At 54.7% G+C, this 17,727-nt stretch overlaps 1 protein-coding gene across 4 annotated transcripts; it reads left to right on the top strand.

Moving 5' to 3' along the window:
* The first annotated feature begins 254 nt into the window (after window positions 1-254).
* TAL1 (TAL bHLH transcription factor 1, erythroid differentiation factor) lies at window positions 255-15,731 on the top strand. Of its 4 annotated transcripts, none has more exons than XM_043574916.1 (5): window positions 255-334; window positions 3,030-3,184; window positions 6,536-6,973; window positions 8,355-8,449; window positions 12,199-15,731. In XM_043574916.1, the coding sequence occupies exons 3-5, from the start codon at window positions 6,537-6,539 to the stop codon at window positions 12,651-12,653; spliced, it is 987 nt and encodes a 328-aa protein (XP_043430851.1). In that variant the 5' UTR covers window positions 255-334; window positions 3,030-3,184; window position 6,536; the 3' UTR covers window positions 12,654-15,731. The 4 variants fall into 4 exon arrangements, with proteins under 4 accessions (XP_043430851.1, XP_043430850.1, XP_043430849.1 ...); XM_043574915.1 differs by lacking the exon at window positions 255-334 and adding an exon at window positions 364-782; XM_043574914.1 differs by lacking the exon at window positions 255-334 and adding an exon at window positions 364-1,411.
* Window positions 15,732-17,727: the final 1,996 nt, after the last annotated feature.

Genomic DNA, 17,727 nt, shown 5'->3' with positions numbered 1-17,727 from the left:
TAGCGCATTCCGGAGCCGGTCCCAGCGCCGCGCAACCAGTCCCCGCTCCCTCCGGTGAAATTGCCAAATTAAAATGAATCATTTGGCCCATAATGGCCGAAGCGCTTATCGGGGGTGAGCGGACCCGCGGCAGTGCCTTATCTCGGCGGCGCACACGGCCCCGGCGCGCCTCGGCCCATGCTAACGAGGCCCAGAACGTGAGCGGGGATTAGCGCGCGTCGCTGGAGGAGCCTGGGCGCGCGGGCGGGGGACAGGGACGGGGGGCGGGGGCGGGCCTCGGCACTGAGGACCAGGCCTCAAAATGGCCACACGCGTCCCCCCGTAGCGGCAAAACGTGAGCATTCTGGCCTTTTTCTAGGGGGAGGCAACCTACGGCCTCCCGCGGAATTCCCCGTCAGTTCCTCTCTCCCTTTCCCCCCGCTCGCAGAAGAGGTCTTCGCTCCTTTTCCCTGGGTTTCTTTCGATGGGGGGCATTTTCCACGGACGCCCTCCGCTCGCCGCCGCCGCCCCTCCCGCCACGGAGACTCTCTTCCTTCCTTCCCCTTTTTCCTTACGCAATATACAGAAATGCGCGAGGCGGTGGTTGGTTTTCATTTCTTCTTGGTGGTTGTGTGCATGCGGTGGGATTGTGAGTGCGTGTGTGAGCCGTCGGCAATGCTGACTTCTTCCGAGTGTGGTCTTCCCAGGCGATGGGCTGTGTGTCCGAGTGTGATGGTGTCCGCGCCCTTTGGGTTGTTGATTTGGATTCTTCAAGCCCTTCTGCGTTTTCATCGTTGTATACAGTTATGCTCGTTGGCTTTCTCGACACGGGTCTGCCTCTGGGTGTTGGGTTGTGTGGCCTTGGCGATTGTGTTTGGGTGGTTTCGTTGTGTCGGGCGTGTGTGATCCTGACTACCTTAGGTGTCTGTCCGTGAGCGATTGCGTTGGACTGATTTCGTTGTGGCGCGTTGGACAATGTGCGGGCCCGACCATGTCGACTTGCGGGGCAGTGTTGGGTTGTGTTTACTTTGCTTCCCTTCTGTGGGGCTGGACCGTGTGTGGTCCTGTCCATACTGGGTTGTGTGCTTGTGTCCTTTAGAAGTGCATTTGCAAATCGCTGGGGGGTGGAGGGGAGGGCGAGCAGGAGATGGGGCCGCAAGTTGAGGAGGCGGCAAGGGGGCGGGGAGAGGGATTTCACATTTTATTCCAAATTATGATGTATTCGGAAGCCAGTGTTGGCTTGGATGGGCAGACGGAGCCCGGTCGGCGGCTGCTCTGTCCAGAGGCCAGCCTGTGCCCCGGTGTTCGAGGGGTTTGTTAGAGTGGGAGGTTCTTCAGGCTCGGAGCTGAGCAGCGCTAGCCAAGGCCCGCGCCTTCAAGCCGGTAGCCGCCGGCTTCGGTTTCCGCCGCACCCAGGCTTCATCCATTTCTGGTCAGTTTCGCGGGTACCTCGGCCGGGGTCTGCGGGAGAGGCCTGGAAAAGACAATGGGAGCATTCTCCAGGTTTCGCGCCTTGGGTGGGGACCCTCGGGATAATCTCCAAAGAACACTTTCCTATCCCCTCCCCGGGTGAGCGACATTGCCGCGTGGGTCAGGTACACGTCGCGTCGGTGACCCCGGCCAGGCTTTGTGGAGGGATGGGGTTAGTGCTGCCCTCGCTGCGAAAAAATGGATTTTGTTTTGCCAGTTATTATGGTTACTGATGTCGTCGCCATCATCCTCATCGTCATCGTCATCATCATCCTTTTTAATTAAAGTAATCGTTCAGAAGCGAAGCGGCTTGTCCCTTTTAGCTTCTTTGGAGAGATAACAAAGCAGCGCCGTTTCCCGCCCCCCACCCCCCCGCTCTATTTTTTAAGTTGCTGAGCTTGGGGTTGGGAGAGAAAATGGAGAGAGGGACGGACACACAGACTCTGTCATAAAGCAAAAATTAACCCAACCTAAGATACGGGACTGAGTGAATTCTCCCTTCTTCCCACCCCTCCCCCCATTTCGATTAGAAGAGGAGAAAGAAAATCTCCCGCATTGGACTGAAACTGCAGGGAAGAATTATTCCTGTATTTCTACCAAAGCTGGGGTAAAAAAGAGTCCTTTGGAATTAATCCAAGGCTTCGATGTGTAATCATAAACTGGACAATTTAGGCAAAACAAATTAAAACCCTTCGGAGGAAAAAAAAAAAGCAGCCTAAATCTCACTACACTACACCCTGGGAAGCAGTATTGGATTTGTGTTTATCCTTCCTCCCTTTGCCTTGTTTATTGCTGCAAGGAATTACTAGAATTCTCCTTTACTCTGCTAGTCTGAACACTGAAAAATTGAAAATCATTGTGTGGGGATGGTTGAAAGGAAGACGGGGGCTGCCTGTGTCTCTTTCTTTCTCAATAGGAAGAAAAGAGGGGACCTAGGTAGATAAAGATATCTCTCCCTCCCCTCCCCCATCCTCTTGGATCAGTGCTGTTCTGACTCCATTTCTCTGAGAAAGTAGCTTTTGGAATTGGGTTCTGGTTTCGCTTTGGGCTAGAGGTGGATATGGAGAGAATGGGGGCCTTGGAGGTTCTGCCCCACAGATCAGGGTCTGAAGACTGGAATCCCCTTTTCCAACACACATTTCCCACCCACCCGTGCTAGGCGCTGTGGCTGCTGCTTGGGCCTTACCCGGGTTCCCAAGCCAGCCGACCGCATAGACACGTCAGTGCTTAGAAAACAAACTCGGCTGGCCGCACTGAACCAGACATCCCGGTTGGAAGGCCCGAAAATGTTCTGGCAGTCTGTGGAGAGCTCGTTTTTTTTGTTGTTGTTGGAGTAAATAGTTATTCCTGATTGGTCAGGTGTAGGGTTCTTTTTAAAGGGGGGCTGGGGGGAGGCTTCAAGCACCTGCAAGTTGGGGGCAGAAAGCTGTTTGCAATTCCCAGGGCTGGTCGGCGAGGACATGAGGTAATTCCCAGCCATTGACCCCCATTTCTCTCTCTCCCTCCTCTCTCCCTCCCTCTCGCCCTCCCTCTTTCTCTCCACCCCCATCTTTCCTGGAAACTCGCTTTGGGCGCGGCAGACTGCCCAGGACCACACCGTGGCCTAACTGCTGGTCTCTCAGCGAGAGAGGGGAAAGCAAAGACCCCAGTCCACAACTTGGACCTTGGCTCCCGCCCCTCTCCGGCGGAGTGGAGATCCTATTCAGAGGGGCCTGTCTCTCTAAATATGCCCCAGGTGAGTTTTGGGGGAACAGTTATCGGTGGCAACAGTGTCCAGGAAGACCTTGGGTTCCGGCCTGGGGTGGGGGAGGCTCAGGACAGAGGCCAGTCCGGTCTCCGATTGGGTGAGGGGAGGACGAGCCCAGAGCTGGGAATCCGGGATCCGTGCCTCTGTGGTTTCTAGCGGGACCCTTTCTTTTTTCAGTCCTGGGTAAAAACACCTGGCTGGACTTAGCCCCCCAGGCCGCTCCCATCAGTCCTGGTCCTGTGCTTGCTTCACAAGGCTCCTAACTCTGGGGCAGCTATTTCTGGGTGGTGCAGGCTGCGTGTGCCTGGGCCGCTGGCAGGAAGAAGGCCAGCCATCCTGGCTAGTGCAGTCCCAACTCCGGTGGGCCTTGACCCGGGCCTGAGGCCTAGAGCGGAGCGCTGCTGGAACACTCCTCCACTCTGGTAGTAGCAGGGAATATGGTTCTGTTCTCGCGAATGCAGCGCAGGCTTGGGGCTCCCCCGGGGGTTCGTTCGGGTGTGGGTGCAATATGAAGGGCAGGAAGCTAGCTCTTACCCCAGGTACCAGCGGAGGCTGTTTTCACATGAGAAATTTTCCCTGCCCGGAATTGGGAGCTGCGGAGACCCCGTTGCTGCCCCCCAGGAGCTCCTGGGATCCCTGCCTTGTTCAGACTCGAACGGAAACGTTGCGGCCATCTGGCAACAGGAGATGAGGATCCGGTGTTGGGGGCTGCGAGCTGGTTCTGGGCTGCACAAAGACAGAGGAGTTGTAATGGTCAAAATAGTCTAGTGCGATTCTGTTCAAAAGCTTGTCCCCATTCCTTTGTCTTCCCCAAATAAAAACAAATGAACAAAGTAAAAATCACTCGGGCTTTCCTTTCAGTAATCTTAACCAAAGCCAAGTGATTGGGGTTAGTCTCCTACAACCAGAGGTGCTTATGAGTCCGCTGTTGGCTTCTTCTGGAGCATGGACCCTTGGCATGGGTGATCCTGGTTGCAGAACAGCCTGCCGGGTTTTCCTAAGGTCCAGGGATGGGCGGGGAGAGGTCGGCCACAGACCCTGGGGGCCAATCAAAGGTTTCTCACGGGGAGCCTCCGAGATACAGATATTTATAGGCCTCTGGGGAGGGCATTTGGGGCCAGAGTCAACTCATCTGGAATATGTGCTCCTCTTGCCCCTTGGGGACCCGCGCCTACATGAAGCCTCAGAATTAATCAGAGGGTATAAATGTGTCATAAGGAGAGCTTGAACTCAGTCTGGTGATTGCAGTGTGCACCGTTGGTCACTCTGGTTAGAAGCTGGGGCTGAAGCACGTGTCACCGGGCACACAACGGTGTGTGGGGACAGTAAGGTAGGGAACCAGCACCTTGGGGGTTGTATATTTTGCCACAGGATGGTATATTACTGGTGCATTTCACTGCTGCAGGGGAGCCAGGAACACCAGACTGGTATACCTCTGGTGCATTTCTAGTGGCTGCAGTGTCTTGGCAGTCCCATTCTGTGGATACAGATCTATTGTTTCCGCCATAATCGTAAACTCATTTCCAATGAAGCCTTGTGAACCCACTGCTTTTGCAGCTCATGTACACCAGGTCTTGGGGAATTCTGTTGTCTCCAGGGCAAGCCCCTGGAGCTGGCAGACCCAGTGCAGAAGTGCAATCTGAATGACAATTCTCCATCAGCTTGTGTGTCTGGTGGCAATTTTGCTGAGCCCCGAAGAGGTTTCAGAAGGTCGGGTCTCTCTTCTGGAGCTGGAGGATATTTCCCAGGCCAACTCTTGTCCGGAGCGGTGCAATGGCAGAATGGCTGCCGCGAGTGATTAGATGCCCTCTGGTTGGGGATGAATTGGATTTTTGTGTATTTTCTGCTATAAAATATCCCAACCAGCTAATTCAGAGAGCAGAAATCTTCTTTTGGACATCTTATGAAGCCTGTTGGGTTGATTATATATGTATTTTATTAAAAGAACTCACAAGCATCCCCAAACTGCAGACCCAGAGTCTCATGGTTTTTTGGTTTTCATTCTTTCGGGAGCCTGGCTCTATTGGCATCGAAGCAGGGCGGTGGAAGGCCCCCAGTCAGTGTTAGTGGGGACTGGAGCCTCTGTGGTCACCCTGGTGTATGGTTGTGGAGAAGAGAAGGAGTGTCCTCAGCCCCAGGGATATACATGGGAGGGGGTACACAGGAGGATAGCTCAGACAGAGTGAGATAGAAGTTCTGGTCCCGCTCTGTGGCTCTGTGGCCAATAGGTTCATGTGACCTTGGGCAAGGCATTCCCCTGGATGGTCCAGATAATGTTTACTTGAGCATTTGCAGGTGCTTTTAAATGCATAAATGAGGTATTGCCCCCATTTCCCAGAGGACACCACCACGGCAGGAGAGGGGGATGGAAGAGTTCAAGGGCCTTCGTGATACCTCTTCCTGCTCACAGATGGGAGCCTAGACCCCGGTGGCCTCAGGAGCATTCTGAATGCTGAGGCTCCATAGCCCTTCAGCCAAGCCTCCCTTCCAGACCCCACCTCATTTGAGTCCAGCTAGGCAGAAGGAGGTGGAGTGTGCGGGGGACGTAGGGCTAGGATCATTTTCTTCCTTCCCAGTGTCTCATCTCTGGTCTCGGTGGGAGTAAAGGGCCACCGGGGTTTCCAGCAGCTGCCCAGAATACACGGTGTATTTGCTTACTACAGACAGACAACCCCTGCAGGGGGGTGCATATGTGTTGAAAAGAGAGCAAGAAGCGCTGCCAGCTGTGGCACAGTGGACCCCAGGCCCTGTAGCCTCCATTCCCTGAATTCCCTACTTGCACCCCTCCCAGGTTTCTGGATGTTCGTGTGCGGGCGGCAGGCTGGGGTCGGGTATTGCTGAGGGTGGTTGGAAAAGCACCCCACCTCCGCGCCACAGTTTCCCCGCCAAAACCAAAAGGGGGGCGGGAAGAACATGGTCAGGGGATTTGTTCCCTCCTCTTCCCTTGCGGCCTGAGCAGGGGGACAAGATGGTATTTCTTTCTCGCCTCTTTCTACATTTCCTTCCTTTTCCCCCTTCTGTTTTCTTTCGCTGGCTGTATTCCTTTTCCTCCAATGCCTGTCGTGTTTTTCCATCTCTTCAGTCTCTGTGTCTCCCAGGCCCCTCTCCCTTCTCCCAAACTAGAGCCCCCCCCCCACTTTCTCCCTCCTGCCCCAGCCCCCCGCTGGGCCTTCAGGCCCCGGGGGAGGGCGTGTGTCCACGTGGCGCTAAGTTGGTCCGCCTCTTCCCACGTCTCGGTGCGAGAATTTCTCTGAGCCCTGCACCCCCTTCACCCACCCCTCGGTGGGCTGGGGGCGGTTGTCAGAGCGGGCGTCCGCTTGTCTGTCTGTCTGCCCGCAGGATGACGGAGCGGCCGCCGAGCGAGGCGGCCCGCAGTGACCCCCCGCTAGAGGGACGGGACGCGGCCGAGGCCCGCATGGCCCCTCCGCACCTGGTCCTGCTGAACGGCGTCGCCAAGGAGACGAGCCGCGCGGCCCCCGCGGAGCCCCCGGTCATCGAGCTGGGCGCGCGCGGCGGTCCGGGGGGCGGCCCCGCCGGTGGGGGCGGCGCCGCGCGGGACTTAAAGGGCCGCGACGCGGCGGCGGCGGCCGAAGCGCGCCATCGGGTGCCCACCACCGAGCTGTGCAGACCTCCGGGGCCCGCGCCCGCCTCGGCCCCCGCGGAGCTGCCCGGCGACGGCCGCATGGTGCAGCTGAGCCCACCCGCGCTGGCGGCCCCCGCCGCCCCCGGCCGCGCGCTGCTCTACAGCCTCAGCCAGCCGCTGGCCTCGCTCGGCAGGTCAGGGCCGCGGCGGGAGGGGACGGGGTGGGCGGGAGGCACCCCGGGAAGCATCCTGCCGGGGCGCCCCTTGTGCCCCTCGGAGCGACCGCGCTTAGCGGCGGGAGCTCAGGAAGGGAAGGGAGTAGTAGACCCGAGGGCGGAAAAGTCTGCTCGCTGGAGCCCGTGCGCGAGCAGACGGGAGCCCTTTGTGGGAGTGTGCGTGTGCGCGGGGCCGGGGGTGGCGTGCCCCGTGCGTGTGCGGCCTGCGTGGGTGTGCGTGAGCCCGCGAGGGGTCCACGTCTTCGGGCGTGCAGGCATGTGGCCGGCAGTGAGTGGAAGCGCGCTGGCTGTGCTGGGTGTTGGTAGTGTGTGTGTGCGTGGTGGCTAGTGGCCCGAAGGGAGCCGCTGGAGTGTGAGTACCGGGCAAGAATGTGTCTGAATGCGCTCCGCTGTGAGATTCTTCTGGAAACTGCAGCCCTCAGTGGACAGGTAAGAGATACGGAGCTGATGGTCGTTGCAAGAGGGTTCCCTCTTCGGAAACTGAACTGCTCCAGGGCGCATCTGGGGAGTGGATCCCTCCCTCTCCTCCTGAGCCCCTCCTGAGCCCCTCTGCCCCTCGGCCGGGCTGGGCAGGGCGGCGGTGGGGGGGGGGGCGCGGTGTATACCCCTCTCGGTGTGAGGGTGTCCATTTTCCTGCTGGGGCCACTGAGATGGCGGGGAGATAGAGGTAGAGGTGGTGCGCAGACAGGAAGATGAGGCAGGGGTTGATAATGTGGGCCAGTTATTGAGTCTGTGGGAGACTCCGAGAAAGAAGCCATGGAAAGCACAGAGTGGGTGATGGGGGGGGGGGCATGTAAACAGTGGTGAGTCAAGGTTTCCTTTCTGTTGAATGTCGGCGGCCCCCATGGGACCCCCGATGGAGGTGGGGCGATCTGGGGGGAAAGGGATGGTGTGCCTTGTGAGGGGCTAGAGTTGCACAGCACACAAGGTATGAAGGCCACATCTGCCTGTATGAGTACCTGTTTGGGAGGGGAGGTGTCTGGGGATCCTGTGCTTGTACCGGGAAGGGGAGTATGCCTGCCTGTGAGTTGCGTGTGTTCATTATTGCATTTGTTCCATGTGTTCACTTATCATTTGTGTGGGGGGAGGGGTGTGTGGGAGTGTGGTCCCTCCTCCCCTTGCTTGTCTCACGGGGAGAGAGGGTGGGAGCATTCTGTGAGTGTGTTTGGGTGTGTGTGTGATGCTCCTTCTATTCCAAACTCAGGTGTGAAGGGAGCAGGAGCCCCCTTGTTTTCCCAAGGGTGGTGGGAGGCTCAAGAACACTTGGGGAGGATCGCTGAGGAGGCTTTCTCCCCTCCACCTACGTGTGATCTTGTGATCTGCCTGCTCCCTCCCACAGTGGGTTCTTTGGGGAGCCAGATGCCTTCCCTATGTTCGCCACCAACAACCGAGTGAAGAGGAGGCCCTCCCCTTATGAGATGGAGATTACTGATGGTGAGTGTACCTGCTTCCACCTTTGTGTCATCCCTCATGCTCCTTAGAGCCCCTTGAAGGTGGGATCCTTGGGCACTACTCCATGGGTGTCTCACATAGCTGGGCTGGCTGCCTTGGAACCCGAGTCTGCCAGAATCCTCACCCTGCAACTAGACCTGGGACTAGGGGAAGTCATGGGCAGGGCTGGGGGCCACCCTCATGGTCCTGGGAAGAGGGAAGTGGTGCTGAGGACACACTGAGGCATTTAGCCCAAACCCCTGGAGTCAGTTGTAGTCCCCACTATAGCTCCGTTCCAAGTTCCAACCCCTGGCAAGAATCGCAGGCGGAGGGCAGAACACGTGGTGCTCCCTGCCTCTAAGCGCTGCCCCTCAGGGATTTCGTGCACCTCCCAAGTCCTTTTTGGAGTCTGGAGTCTGCTCCCTGCCTGGAATTGCACATTTAAGGGCCTTGTCCCAGGACCCTATATTGTGGGGCCATCTCGTCTCCGTTCCACACCCAGAACTGAGAACTGGAGTTCCCTTCCTGACATCCTAGATTCCCCGAGAAGGTTCTTGGCACTACTACAATGAACTACCCGAGTAATCTTTGGCACTTAACTTGGGGGAAGGGGTTGGATGAATGGGAAATTTGGAGTATCCCCTCCTTCTCCCCAGTGTTGATCTGATGCAGTAGATGGGACCCAACACCAGGGGGCAGGAGAGCAGGCTCTTCCAGAGCCCAGGACTTGGAGCCAATCCCTGGAGCCTCCAGTGCTTCAGCCTGGCTGGGGCCTGGGGCTCCAGTAGAAAGGGCACCAGAGGCCTTGAAGCCACACTGGGTTTATTCAAGGAGCCAGTAAGAGGGATATGTATTGAGCTGGAGCTTCTGGAGAGGAGTCCTCTGTGGTGTTCTGGAGGGGAGGGGGCCTAGAGTCTGGACAAGGAACAGGCCTCATAAGACCTGATCAGCCTGGGATATGGGGTGTAGGTCCAAGAGGGAAGGGTGATGACGTGTCAGTGCTGTTAGGTTAGAGAGGGGAGGTGGGTATACCAAACAGGAAATAGGCAGAACCAGTCCCAAAGTTCCCCAGGGAAGAGGCATTTTCTGCAGAGGGCAGAGGCAGCGAGAATCAGGCATAAAAGAGAGGAAGGAGGAGAGGGGCAAGAGGGTGAGGATTTGGGGGGAGCACAGACGTATAGGGAAACCATTACTCATAAATGTCACTAACATTTACTGAGCACCTACTCAGTACCTGGCCACGGAGAGTCAGAGGGTGCAGAGGGATGGACAGACTGGGGGAAGAGGAGGGTGTGGAGAGGTGGGAGGTTCTCTGGGAAGGTGCCAGAGAGGAAGAGGCAGAAATGGAGGTGAGAGGAGGGTATGTGTGTGGGGGTGCAGAATCTGTCCATGAGACTTCGAAGTCAAAGGTATAACCAGAAAGAGTCCAAAGAAGTGGAACTAATTCGAGGTGTAAAGTCGGGACTTGATGGGGATTCCTACTGCTGAACTTTTCTGGCTCTCAGTTTCCTCATTTGTGAAGTGGGGAGAGTAATTGCTTCCTTACAGATTGCTGAAAGAGTACAATGGGGTAAAGTGTTTTTAGGGCCTGGCTCAGGGTAGGTGCTCCTTCTGGAGTTCTGTCTAGCTGTAGCTGTGACAGCACTTATAATGCCCCCTCCTCACCTAGGAGCTCCCTAAAGATCAGTCAGCATTACCATGGAGCAGGGATGGTCTTCTCTATGTCACAGCTGAGGGACACCCCTCTGTCTGGCCTGGAGGCCAAAGAACATGGAGTTGTTTCCTCCGCAGCAGCCCAGGGTAGGACTGCCAGCACAGTGCTGTTTTTCCCAGCTTGGGTCTGGCCTTTGGCGAAGAGTGCATTGGGCTGGGGCCTGTTGGGGTTTAGAAAGACAGCTTTCAGAGGCACAGTGGGCAGGGAGTGAATGATCCGCTCTGAGAGAATATCGTGTGTGTGTATGTGTGCATGTGTGTATACGTGTGTATGTGTGTGTGCACGTGCATGTAAGAGAGACAGATGATGAAGCTAGAAGTGCTGGCATGGAGGAGCTGTCCCAGCCTCAGTCTCAGTGGAATGAGCAGTGGGTCTTAGGTGATGCCTTGACCCTTCCTCTCCTCATCTCCCCTGCTCAAGTTTCCCCATTCTGAGGTCTGGTTCTAGGGGTCATCAAAGAGGGCAAACAAATATCCCAGGACTGGGAGTTCCTTCAGTGCACAGAGCTTCCTGATGACTGCTGGGAGCTTGGCTGTGTGCCTCAGTGTTGGGGAGGGAAGCGGTCACCTCAGCCCAGGAGATCAGGAACACTTGCAGGGCCCTGTTCTATTTTCTCTGGCTTTGGGCATCCCAGGTCAGGCTTGGATATTTTGTGCAGTGCTTTGAACATCATAGGTGCTCAATACATGCACGCTGGTGTCTGCTACTGCTCCACAAGTCTTAGTATGCGAATATAGTCTGAAATTGGTCTAGTCTGTAATCAGTGCATTGTAGACATGGAGAGACTGAGGCAGCCCCCAGACACCTGCTCAGAGCCTCAGGCCGTGCCTGTGCATGGCTGTCTCTCCACTTCTCTCCTGGGGGAGAGAGCCCACAGGGTGGGTGGGCCCTTTTCCCTCTTGTCTGTGCTCTCTACGCCATTCCCCCTACTGCCAGCATGATCAGTTAGCAAACATTTACCAAACCCCTGCTCTGGGTTTGCCATCACCCTTAGTATAAAGTCCCCACCCTGACTGCAGAGACTTATGGGGCCTAGATTCAGCCTACTCTGATCACAACCACACTGATTAGCCAGGCTGGCTTCAGCCATTTTCCAGCTCAGGGCCTTTGCCATACCATTCCCTCTTCCCTTCCTGTGGCTGCTGGCTCTTGTTTAGCCTTAACTTCTTACCTTCTAGATGTCACTTTTCTCCAGTATGCCATCCCCAACCACCTCAGCTAAATGTAGTGGCTCCTTTCCATATTTTATTACATTCCGCTTCCTGTTCATTTGTTATTTGTTTGTACTTGTTCATCATCTGTCATCACCGTTAAAATGGAAGTTCCGTGAGGGCAGGGACCCTATCTGTTTTGTTCATCATGTTCCTTGGTGCCTGGTTATTAGTAAATAACTGATGGTTGGATGATAATAGCTGACATTTATTGAATGTTTTATCTGAGGCAGGTATTGTCTTAAGGACTTTACCTGTGTTCGTTGTTAGATCCATATGACAATCTTGTGACTTCAGTTGCTAGTATTATCTCCATTTTACAGATGATGAAGCTAAAGCACGGGGAGTTTAAGTAACTTGCCCAGTCACTCTCTAGTGAGTAATAGTCAGGAATCATCCCGGAAAGTCTGGCTCCAGAGTTTGTCTTTCTGACTAATGTGGTATGGCCTCTTGGCACAATGAATGAATGAATGAATGAATGAATGAATGAATGACAAATGGTCCCTGTCCTCAAATGTTTCACAGCCCAGACAGGGCAACAAGCATAGACACATACAGCAATGATCAAAAGTAATGGAGATCAGGCAGTTGGAGGGCCGTGATGGTTGGTGAGGTCTGTCCCAAGGGGTGGAGGGAAATCCTCAGAGAGGAGGAAACAGATGAACTGGGCTTTACAAGCTGAATAGGAGTTTTCTAAGTAAAAGGTAAGGGAAGGCGTTCTGGGTTTCCCCAGTTTCCCAATGACTGGTTTCTCTTCTTCCCCACAGGAGAAGGTGCCTTGGGGCACCTCCATTTCACCGTTTTAACTCTTGTCCCCCTACCTCCAGGTCCTCACACCAAAGTTGTGCGACGCATCTTCACCAACAGCCGAGAAAGATGGCGGCAGCAGAATGTGAACGGGGCCTTTGCTGAGCTCCGCAAGCTGATCCCCACACATCCCCCAGACAAGAAGCTCAGCAAGAATGAGATCCTCCGCTTGGCCATGAAGTACATCAACTTCCTGGCCAAGCTGCTCAATGACCAGGAGGAGGAGGGTACCCAACGGGCCAAGCCTGGCAAGGACCCCGTGGTGGGGGCTGGTGGAGGAGGCGGTGGGGGAGGGGGCGGTGCACCTGCAGACGACCTGCTGCAGGACGTGCTCTCCCCCAACTCCAGCTGTGGCAGCTCTCTGGATGGGGCCGCCAGCCCGGACAGCTACACAGAAGAGCCGGCACCCAAGCACACGGCCCGCAGCCTCCATCCTGCCATGCTGCCAGCCGCTGATGGAGCAGGTCCTCGGTGATGGGGCCAGGGCCACTCAGGACCGGCCAGGAGGGCAGCCTCAGGCTGCTGGGACCGTGGGCTTCGGGGCAGGTGGGGTGAGGATTGGGCAGCTCTGAAGCAGGGCAGTGGACTTGACGAGCCTTCCTTGATGTCTGAACTTTGGGAAGTCCTAACTGCCCCGGCTGGCTTTCCTGTTTCCTGACTCAGTGGTAGAACAGAAAAATGGAGCAAAGTGGTAGGTACTTTTTATGAAGACGGCACGGTCTTCCCCTCCCCCAAATCCCTAAGACTTTAGAGTAAAGAGCTCAACTGGCACTGCTTTTGGCCTGGAGCTTGGGAACCCCCGTCTTTGCTGAGACTTGGGGTTGTTGGCTCTCCCCTGGGGCATCCAGTAGCCTCTGCCTTGCCTTCAGCACCACCCCCCCCCCCCCAAGCTGGCTGAAGTGGCTTGTGTGGCCACTCTGTCCAAATATGTAGGTACCTGGTAGCTGCCCATTTCTGGGTGAGCCCCATCTTCACCCAGGCCCATGTTGGTCCACCCAGCTTGCCAGCTGCCGCAGAGAGTCACAAGCCTCGAGGTGCCTTCTTCAGGGCCTGGTTGAAGAAGATGGCCAGTGGACAGCCTGCTCTTGACTAGCTGGGCCAGAGGGTCAGAAAACCCAGTAGCCCTTACTCTTGCCCCAGGATCAAAGCTCTGCTTTCTCCCCACTGAGACTTGCCTTCCTAATCCTTGTGGCTGTGGGGACCGAGTCTGTAGCTGGGAGCATGCCCTGTTGGGCCTCATGTGAAGGCAGAGAGAGGGAAAGTGATTAGAATGAGTTGAGCAAGAGCTGTTTAGGGCTGTGGGTTCACATCCCGATGGTGTCTCAGAGCTTCCTGCCTGTATTCTGAGCTCCCCATCACTGTTTGTACGGTGAACGAATGCCAGTGTGCCGATGGGCATGTGCTTGTGCTGACAATGGATGCACAGCCCCATCTGTGTGTCCTCGCAGATGCTCAGAGGGACCTTCTCACCCCCAGGAAGTCTGCTTGCTGATGGTCTGGTCTGTGTTCTGAACTCAATTGAGCACAAACCCTGTCCGATGAATTTCTGGCATTTGGGATTTTTGCTTGACTTCAGTTACTGGTGGGATCTTTAGGTCTTGATAGGACCCAGGCACCAGCCCCCTTCTGGGGCATGGGAAATCCAGAGACCAGAGACCAGGCCCTGGCTGAGACCCAGACATATGCACAATCACTTAGCAGAATCTTCAACACCCCTCGGTTATACAGCTTTCAGTCACCTAGGGTGTGTATGGGAGGCTGGCTTACTGCAATAAGAGTGTCCCCCTCCAAAAGTTGTACATGAAAGTTTTGTAAATCAAACCCTTATCCTTCATCTTTTAAAGAATTACTACTGCAAGTCCTTTTGTAAAGTGAAGAATTTTTTTGTAGAGTGGACCCACTGTCCTGTTGATCTCTTGTGTCAATCCACATGGTGGGACATGGTTTTCTTAAGGCCAGGCCTGCCTGTGACATGCATTCCAACCCCGTGGAACAAACTCCACCCAAGTCCTATATACCTGTCATTGTACCCTCAAGTCACCGCAGCCATCTCCCACCAGGCTCTGCCTTTGGGGTTAAAGGGAAAACAATCCCTTGTGGTGAAGGACCTTGAGCACAGCCGAATGCAGATGGCATGATCCCTGCTCCCTCCCCTCCCTCTTAAGTTGTGGGGTCCAGTTTGTGAGTAAGGGGGGAACATGGTAACCCTTATAGTACCATTCTCCATCCATTTAAGACCCCCAACATCCTATTTTGGTGAACTTAGGATTGGTTTCTTTCCAGTACTTGGAAGCTCCTGTGAGGAATCCCATCTGTCTAAAGATGGAGCCCCTGTCCTAGGTCCTAAGACTCTATTTACCTCCTGGCAGAGTAATTTGACTTGGGAGTGAAAAGTGGCCACAGTATGGATGAGTGGAGACGATTTAGGAGATGATCACACATTCTATCAGGAACTCAAGCTTCTGGCTTCCTCCTCTCTCAGACAATATGTATGTTACCTCTCTCAATGTCAGTTTCTCATAAACACCCTGGTTTGGCCTGTCTCCTAGGGCTGTGGTGTAGACTGAGTGGAATCATGAAAGTAGCATTTTGAAACCAGAAAGAACCCTTCTGCCCTCAATATCATTGCTGCAGTGGGGTTTCTCACCCTGAGTGCAGGGCCTGGGCAGTGGGCCAGCCTGCCTGACTGCATAGCATTTGAGTAATCTAGGTTCCAAACCACTTTTGCCTGGATTATCCTGATTGTCCACATTTCTCCAGATTGACCTCATTTTCGTTTCCTTCCAAGGGGAGGCACAGGAGTAAGAATGGAAAAAGATACGGGCGGAATATGTAAAACGTAATACAGCTTCCCCAAACTAGCCTGGGTAGGGAATGGTAAGGCTTCATGTCTTTGCAAGACCTACAGAAGATACAAAATTTTCATTTTCATGTCCAACTGTGGACCCCCCGCCCCACCCAGCATACCCTTCTTCTTCCTCTGCCTCACCTGTAAAGAGATGGCAACATTCCAAGAATCATATCTCTGCAAAGGGAAGGAATGTAAAGGAAAAAAAAAAGTGTGGAGAAGAGAGATGATTGTAATGACCGGAGGGATTCACATCTTTTCAGGAAAATTCACATGCTTTTATTGGTGGTGGCAACGACAAGATGGTACAACCTTTATCCTATTCCGAAAACAGAACAGAGGGCGCAGCATCTGTAGTCAGCTGACAACTATCTTGGCCTTTGGGGCTGGTCTGGTCTCGTACTTGTGATTTCGATGGTACGTGGCCCCCACCAAAGGCTTGCCCTTGCCCCTGTACATAGCGCGTTGTCCCTGTGGGCGGGCCCAGCACTTTCCGTCAATGTTGTACTGTACGTGATGAGTTGTGTTGGTCTCCGCATTTTTCTGCAGAAGGGGAGTAACCGCTCCGGGTACCTTGACCTTTGTACAGCCGGGAGGCCAACACTGTGGGCGTGACTCTTTAGCGACAAAACCCTTGTGGTGATGATGTGTGTATATATATAAGGATATATTGGGAAGATTTCTAAATAAAAGTTTTACAAAGGGGCCTGGACTCTGTACTTGGATCTTGCACCCCCAGGCCTGAGAGTTGGGACATTAAAAGGAAAGGTCTGACAAGAGTCTGTTTCCCTGGATATAGAGGGGCTTCCAGGACTCAGCTGTTCGCTCAGGGTGGGATGATCCCACCCTGAGGCTACCCGCCTTACAGGTTCCATTCTTTTCCCTCTCCCAGGCCTCACAGAGGGGGCCTCTTCTGAACATTGTGTACCTGTACTGGTGGCGCAGGGCCACCCCGCAGGTGGCCTCCTCTGTGTGCTGGGTTCAGCCTGTATGGCTGGGGCAGTGGCTTTCCTCATAAGTTCAGGACAGATTAAGGTCTCACCAGAGGATGGTCCCAGGTGCTCTGATGACTCCATGGAGGCTGCAGCTCTAATACCTGACTCTCGAGGATTGGGGGGTGCAGGTCTCATGTGGGGCTCAGGGACAGGCTGAGGCTTTGGGAGAAGTGATCAGTGAGGGGAGGCTTAGGAATGGAAATGCCGTGACGGACGGGGACTCTGGGTTCGGGGGGCAGAGAGGGCTCTGCATATGGACTGTTGGAACTTCAGGGACCTCAGTGGGTTAGCATTTCCAATGGAGTACCAATCCTTCCATGTAGTCGTGTTTTTTGAGCCCTACAACGGGCCAGGTATCATTCTAGGTACTGGAGATCCAGCAGTGAAGAAAACCAAAATCCCTGTTCTTGAGTTGCTTGAATTCTAGCAAGGAGACAGTAAGCGCACACACGCACACACACGCATATTAAATATGCTGATTATGGTGTTGATACAGTGAAGTTACAGCACATTAGAAGGTGATTAGTAGCAGGGAAAAAAGATGTGCCCAGAAGGGAACTCAAGGGGCCCCTGGATGACTCTGGCTCTTTTGGGATTAGCCTTGCTCATCTTGCCAGGCTTTGATCTTGGCCACACCTGTCCTAGGAAGTTTCCAACCATAATCTAGGAGGGCCAGGGCCATGCAGAGCTTGAGGGTCAAACTCTGGCCTGTAGGGAAGCTCCTGAGCTTTTAGAAGACTCCCAAGTATGCATCTCCCTGGCCCAGGGCAAGGAAGCCTTTGGGAAGATAGGAAGAGGAGACTTAGTCCTGGGGCAGGAGAAGGGGGTTCGGGTGGTGAGAGAGGGGGTGGAGGAGAGAGAGAGATGCATGTTCATGCAAGCAAGAGAGTGACATTTCGGAAGCTATAGTGAAAGGGGGTTTGGGGTCGAGGAAGTGGTTAGCCAAGACCAATGCAGTGATAGCCGAGGCTCTGGTGAGGATGGCATCTGGGGAGGAGGAGAATGGGAAGGGAGGAGTACCTATTTCCAGGAGGATCTTTCCCAGGAGAGGGCAGGGACTCCATTTACAGAGAGGTGAGGAAGACCTGACTCTGTGGCCACCAGGCAGAGTCTGTGGGGCTATTGACTGCCCAAGTGGGCCAGGCCCTTGGGGATCGTTTGGACTAGTGTCTCCATCTTCAGATAGGAAGACTGAGGCCCAGAGAGGAAGAGTCTTCCCAGGGCCACACATCCCATGGACAATGACAATAGTGGCAGGCAGGGCAAGACTAGACTTCCTGCCTCCCAGGACACCTTCTGCCCACCTCAGGGAAGAGACCATGTTCTCGCCATTCCGCCCATTCCACTATTTGCTTTCTCCGCCCCTGTTGTACTCACCTTTCTGTCCTGGCTGCCATTGTGTTTTTAACCGTTCGGTTTTGCACTTTTTGTTTCTATCTATCATCTGCTTCCATCTTCCTTTCGTCTGGCTAAATTGTCCCCAGCACCCAGAAGTCTGTCCTGACTCTATGGGGCTTCCCTTCCCTCTGTGCTCACTTGTCTGCTTCCCCAATCAAACATGAGCCCCCTGAGGGCAAGACCATGCCTGATTGGTCTATTGGCCTCCAGTGCCCCATGGCAGACCTGGCATGGGATCCTTTCAACATTGACTGAATGAAGAGGTTCCCACGTATGGAAACTCCTAGCTCAGTGTTGAGGCCAGCATG

Source organism: Prionailurus bengalensis, chromosome C1 (genome assembly GCF_016509475.1).
Source record: "Prionailurus bengalensis isolate Pbe53 chromosome C1, Fcat_Pben_1.1_paternal_pri, whole genome shotgun sequence".
In the NCBI taxonomy this organism is placed as follows: Eukaryota; Metazoa; Chordata; class Mammalia; order Carnivora; family Felidae; genus Prionailurus; species Prionailurus bengalensis.
The sequence above is the reverse complement of the archived record's forward strand: the minus strand, read 5'-3'. Positions and strand labels throughout refer to the sequence as shown.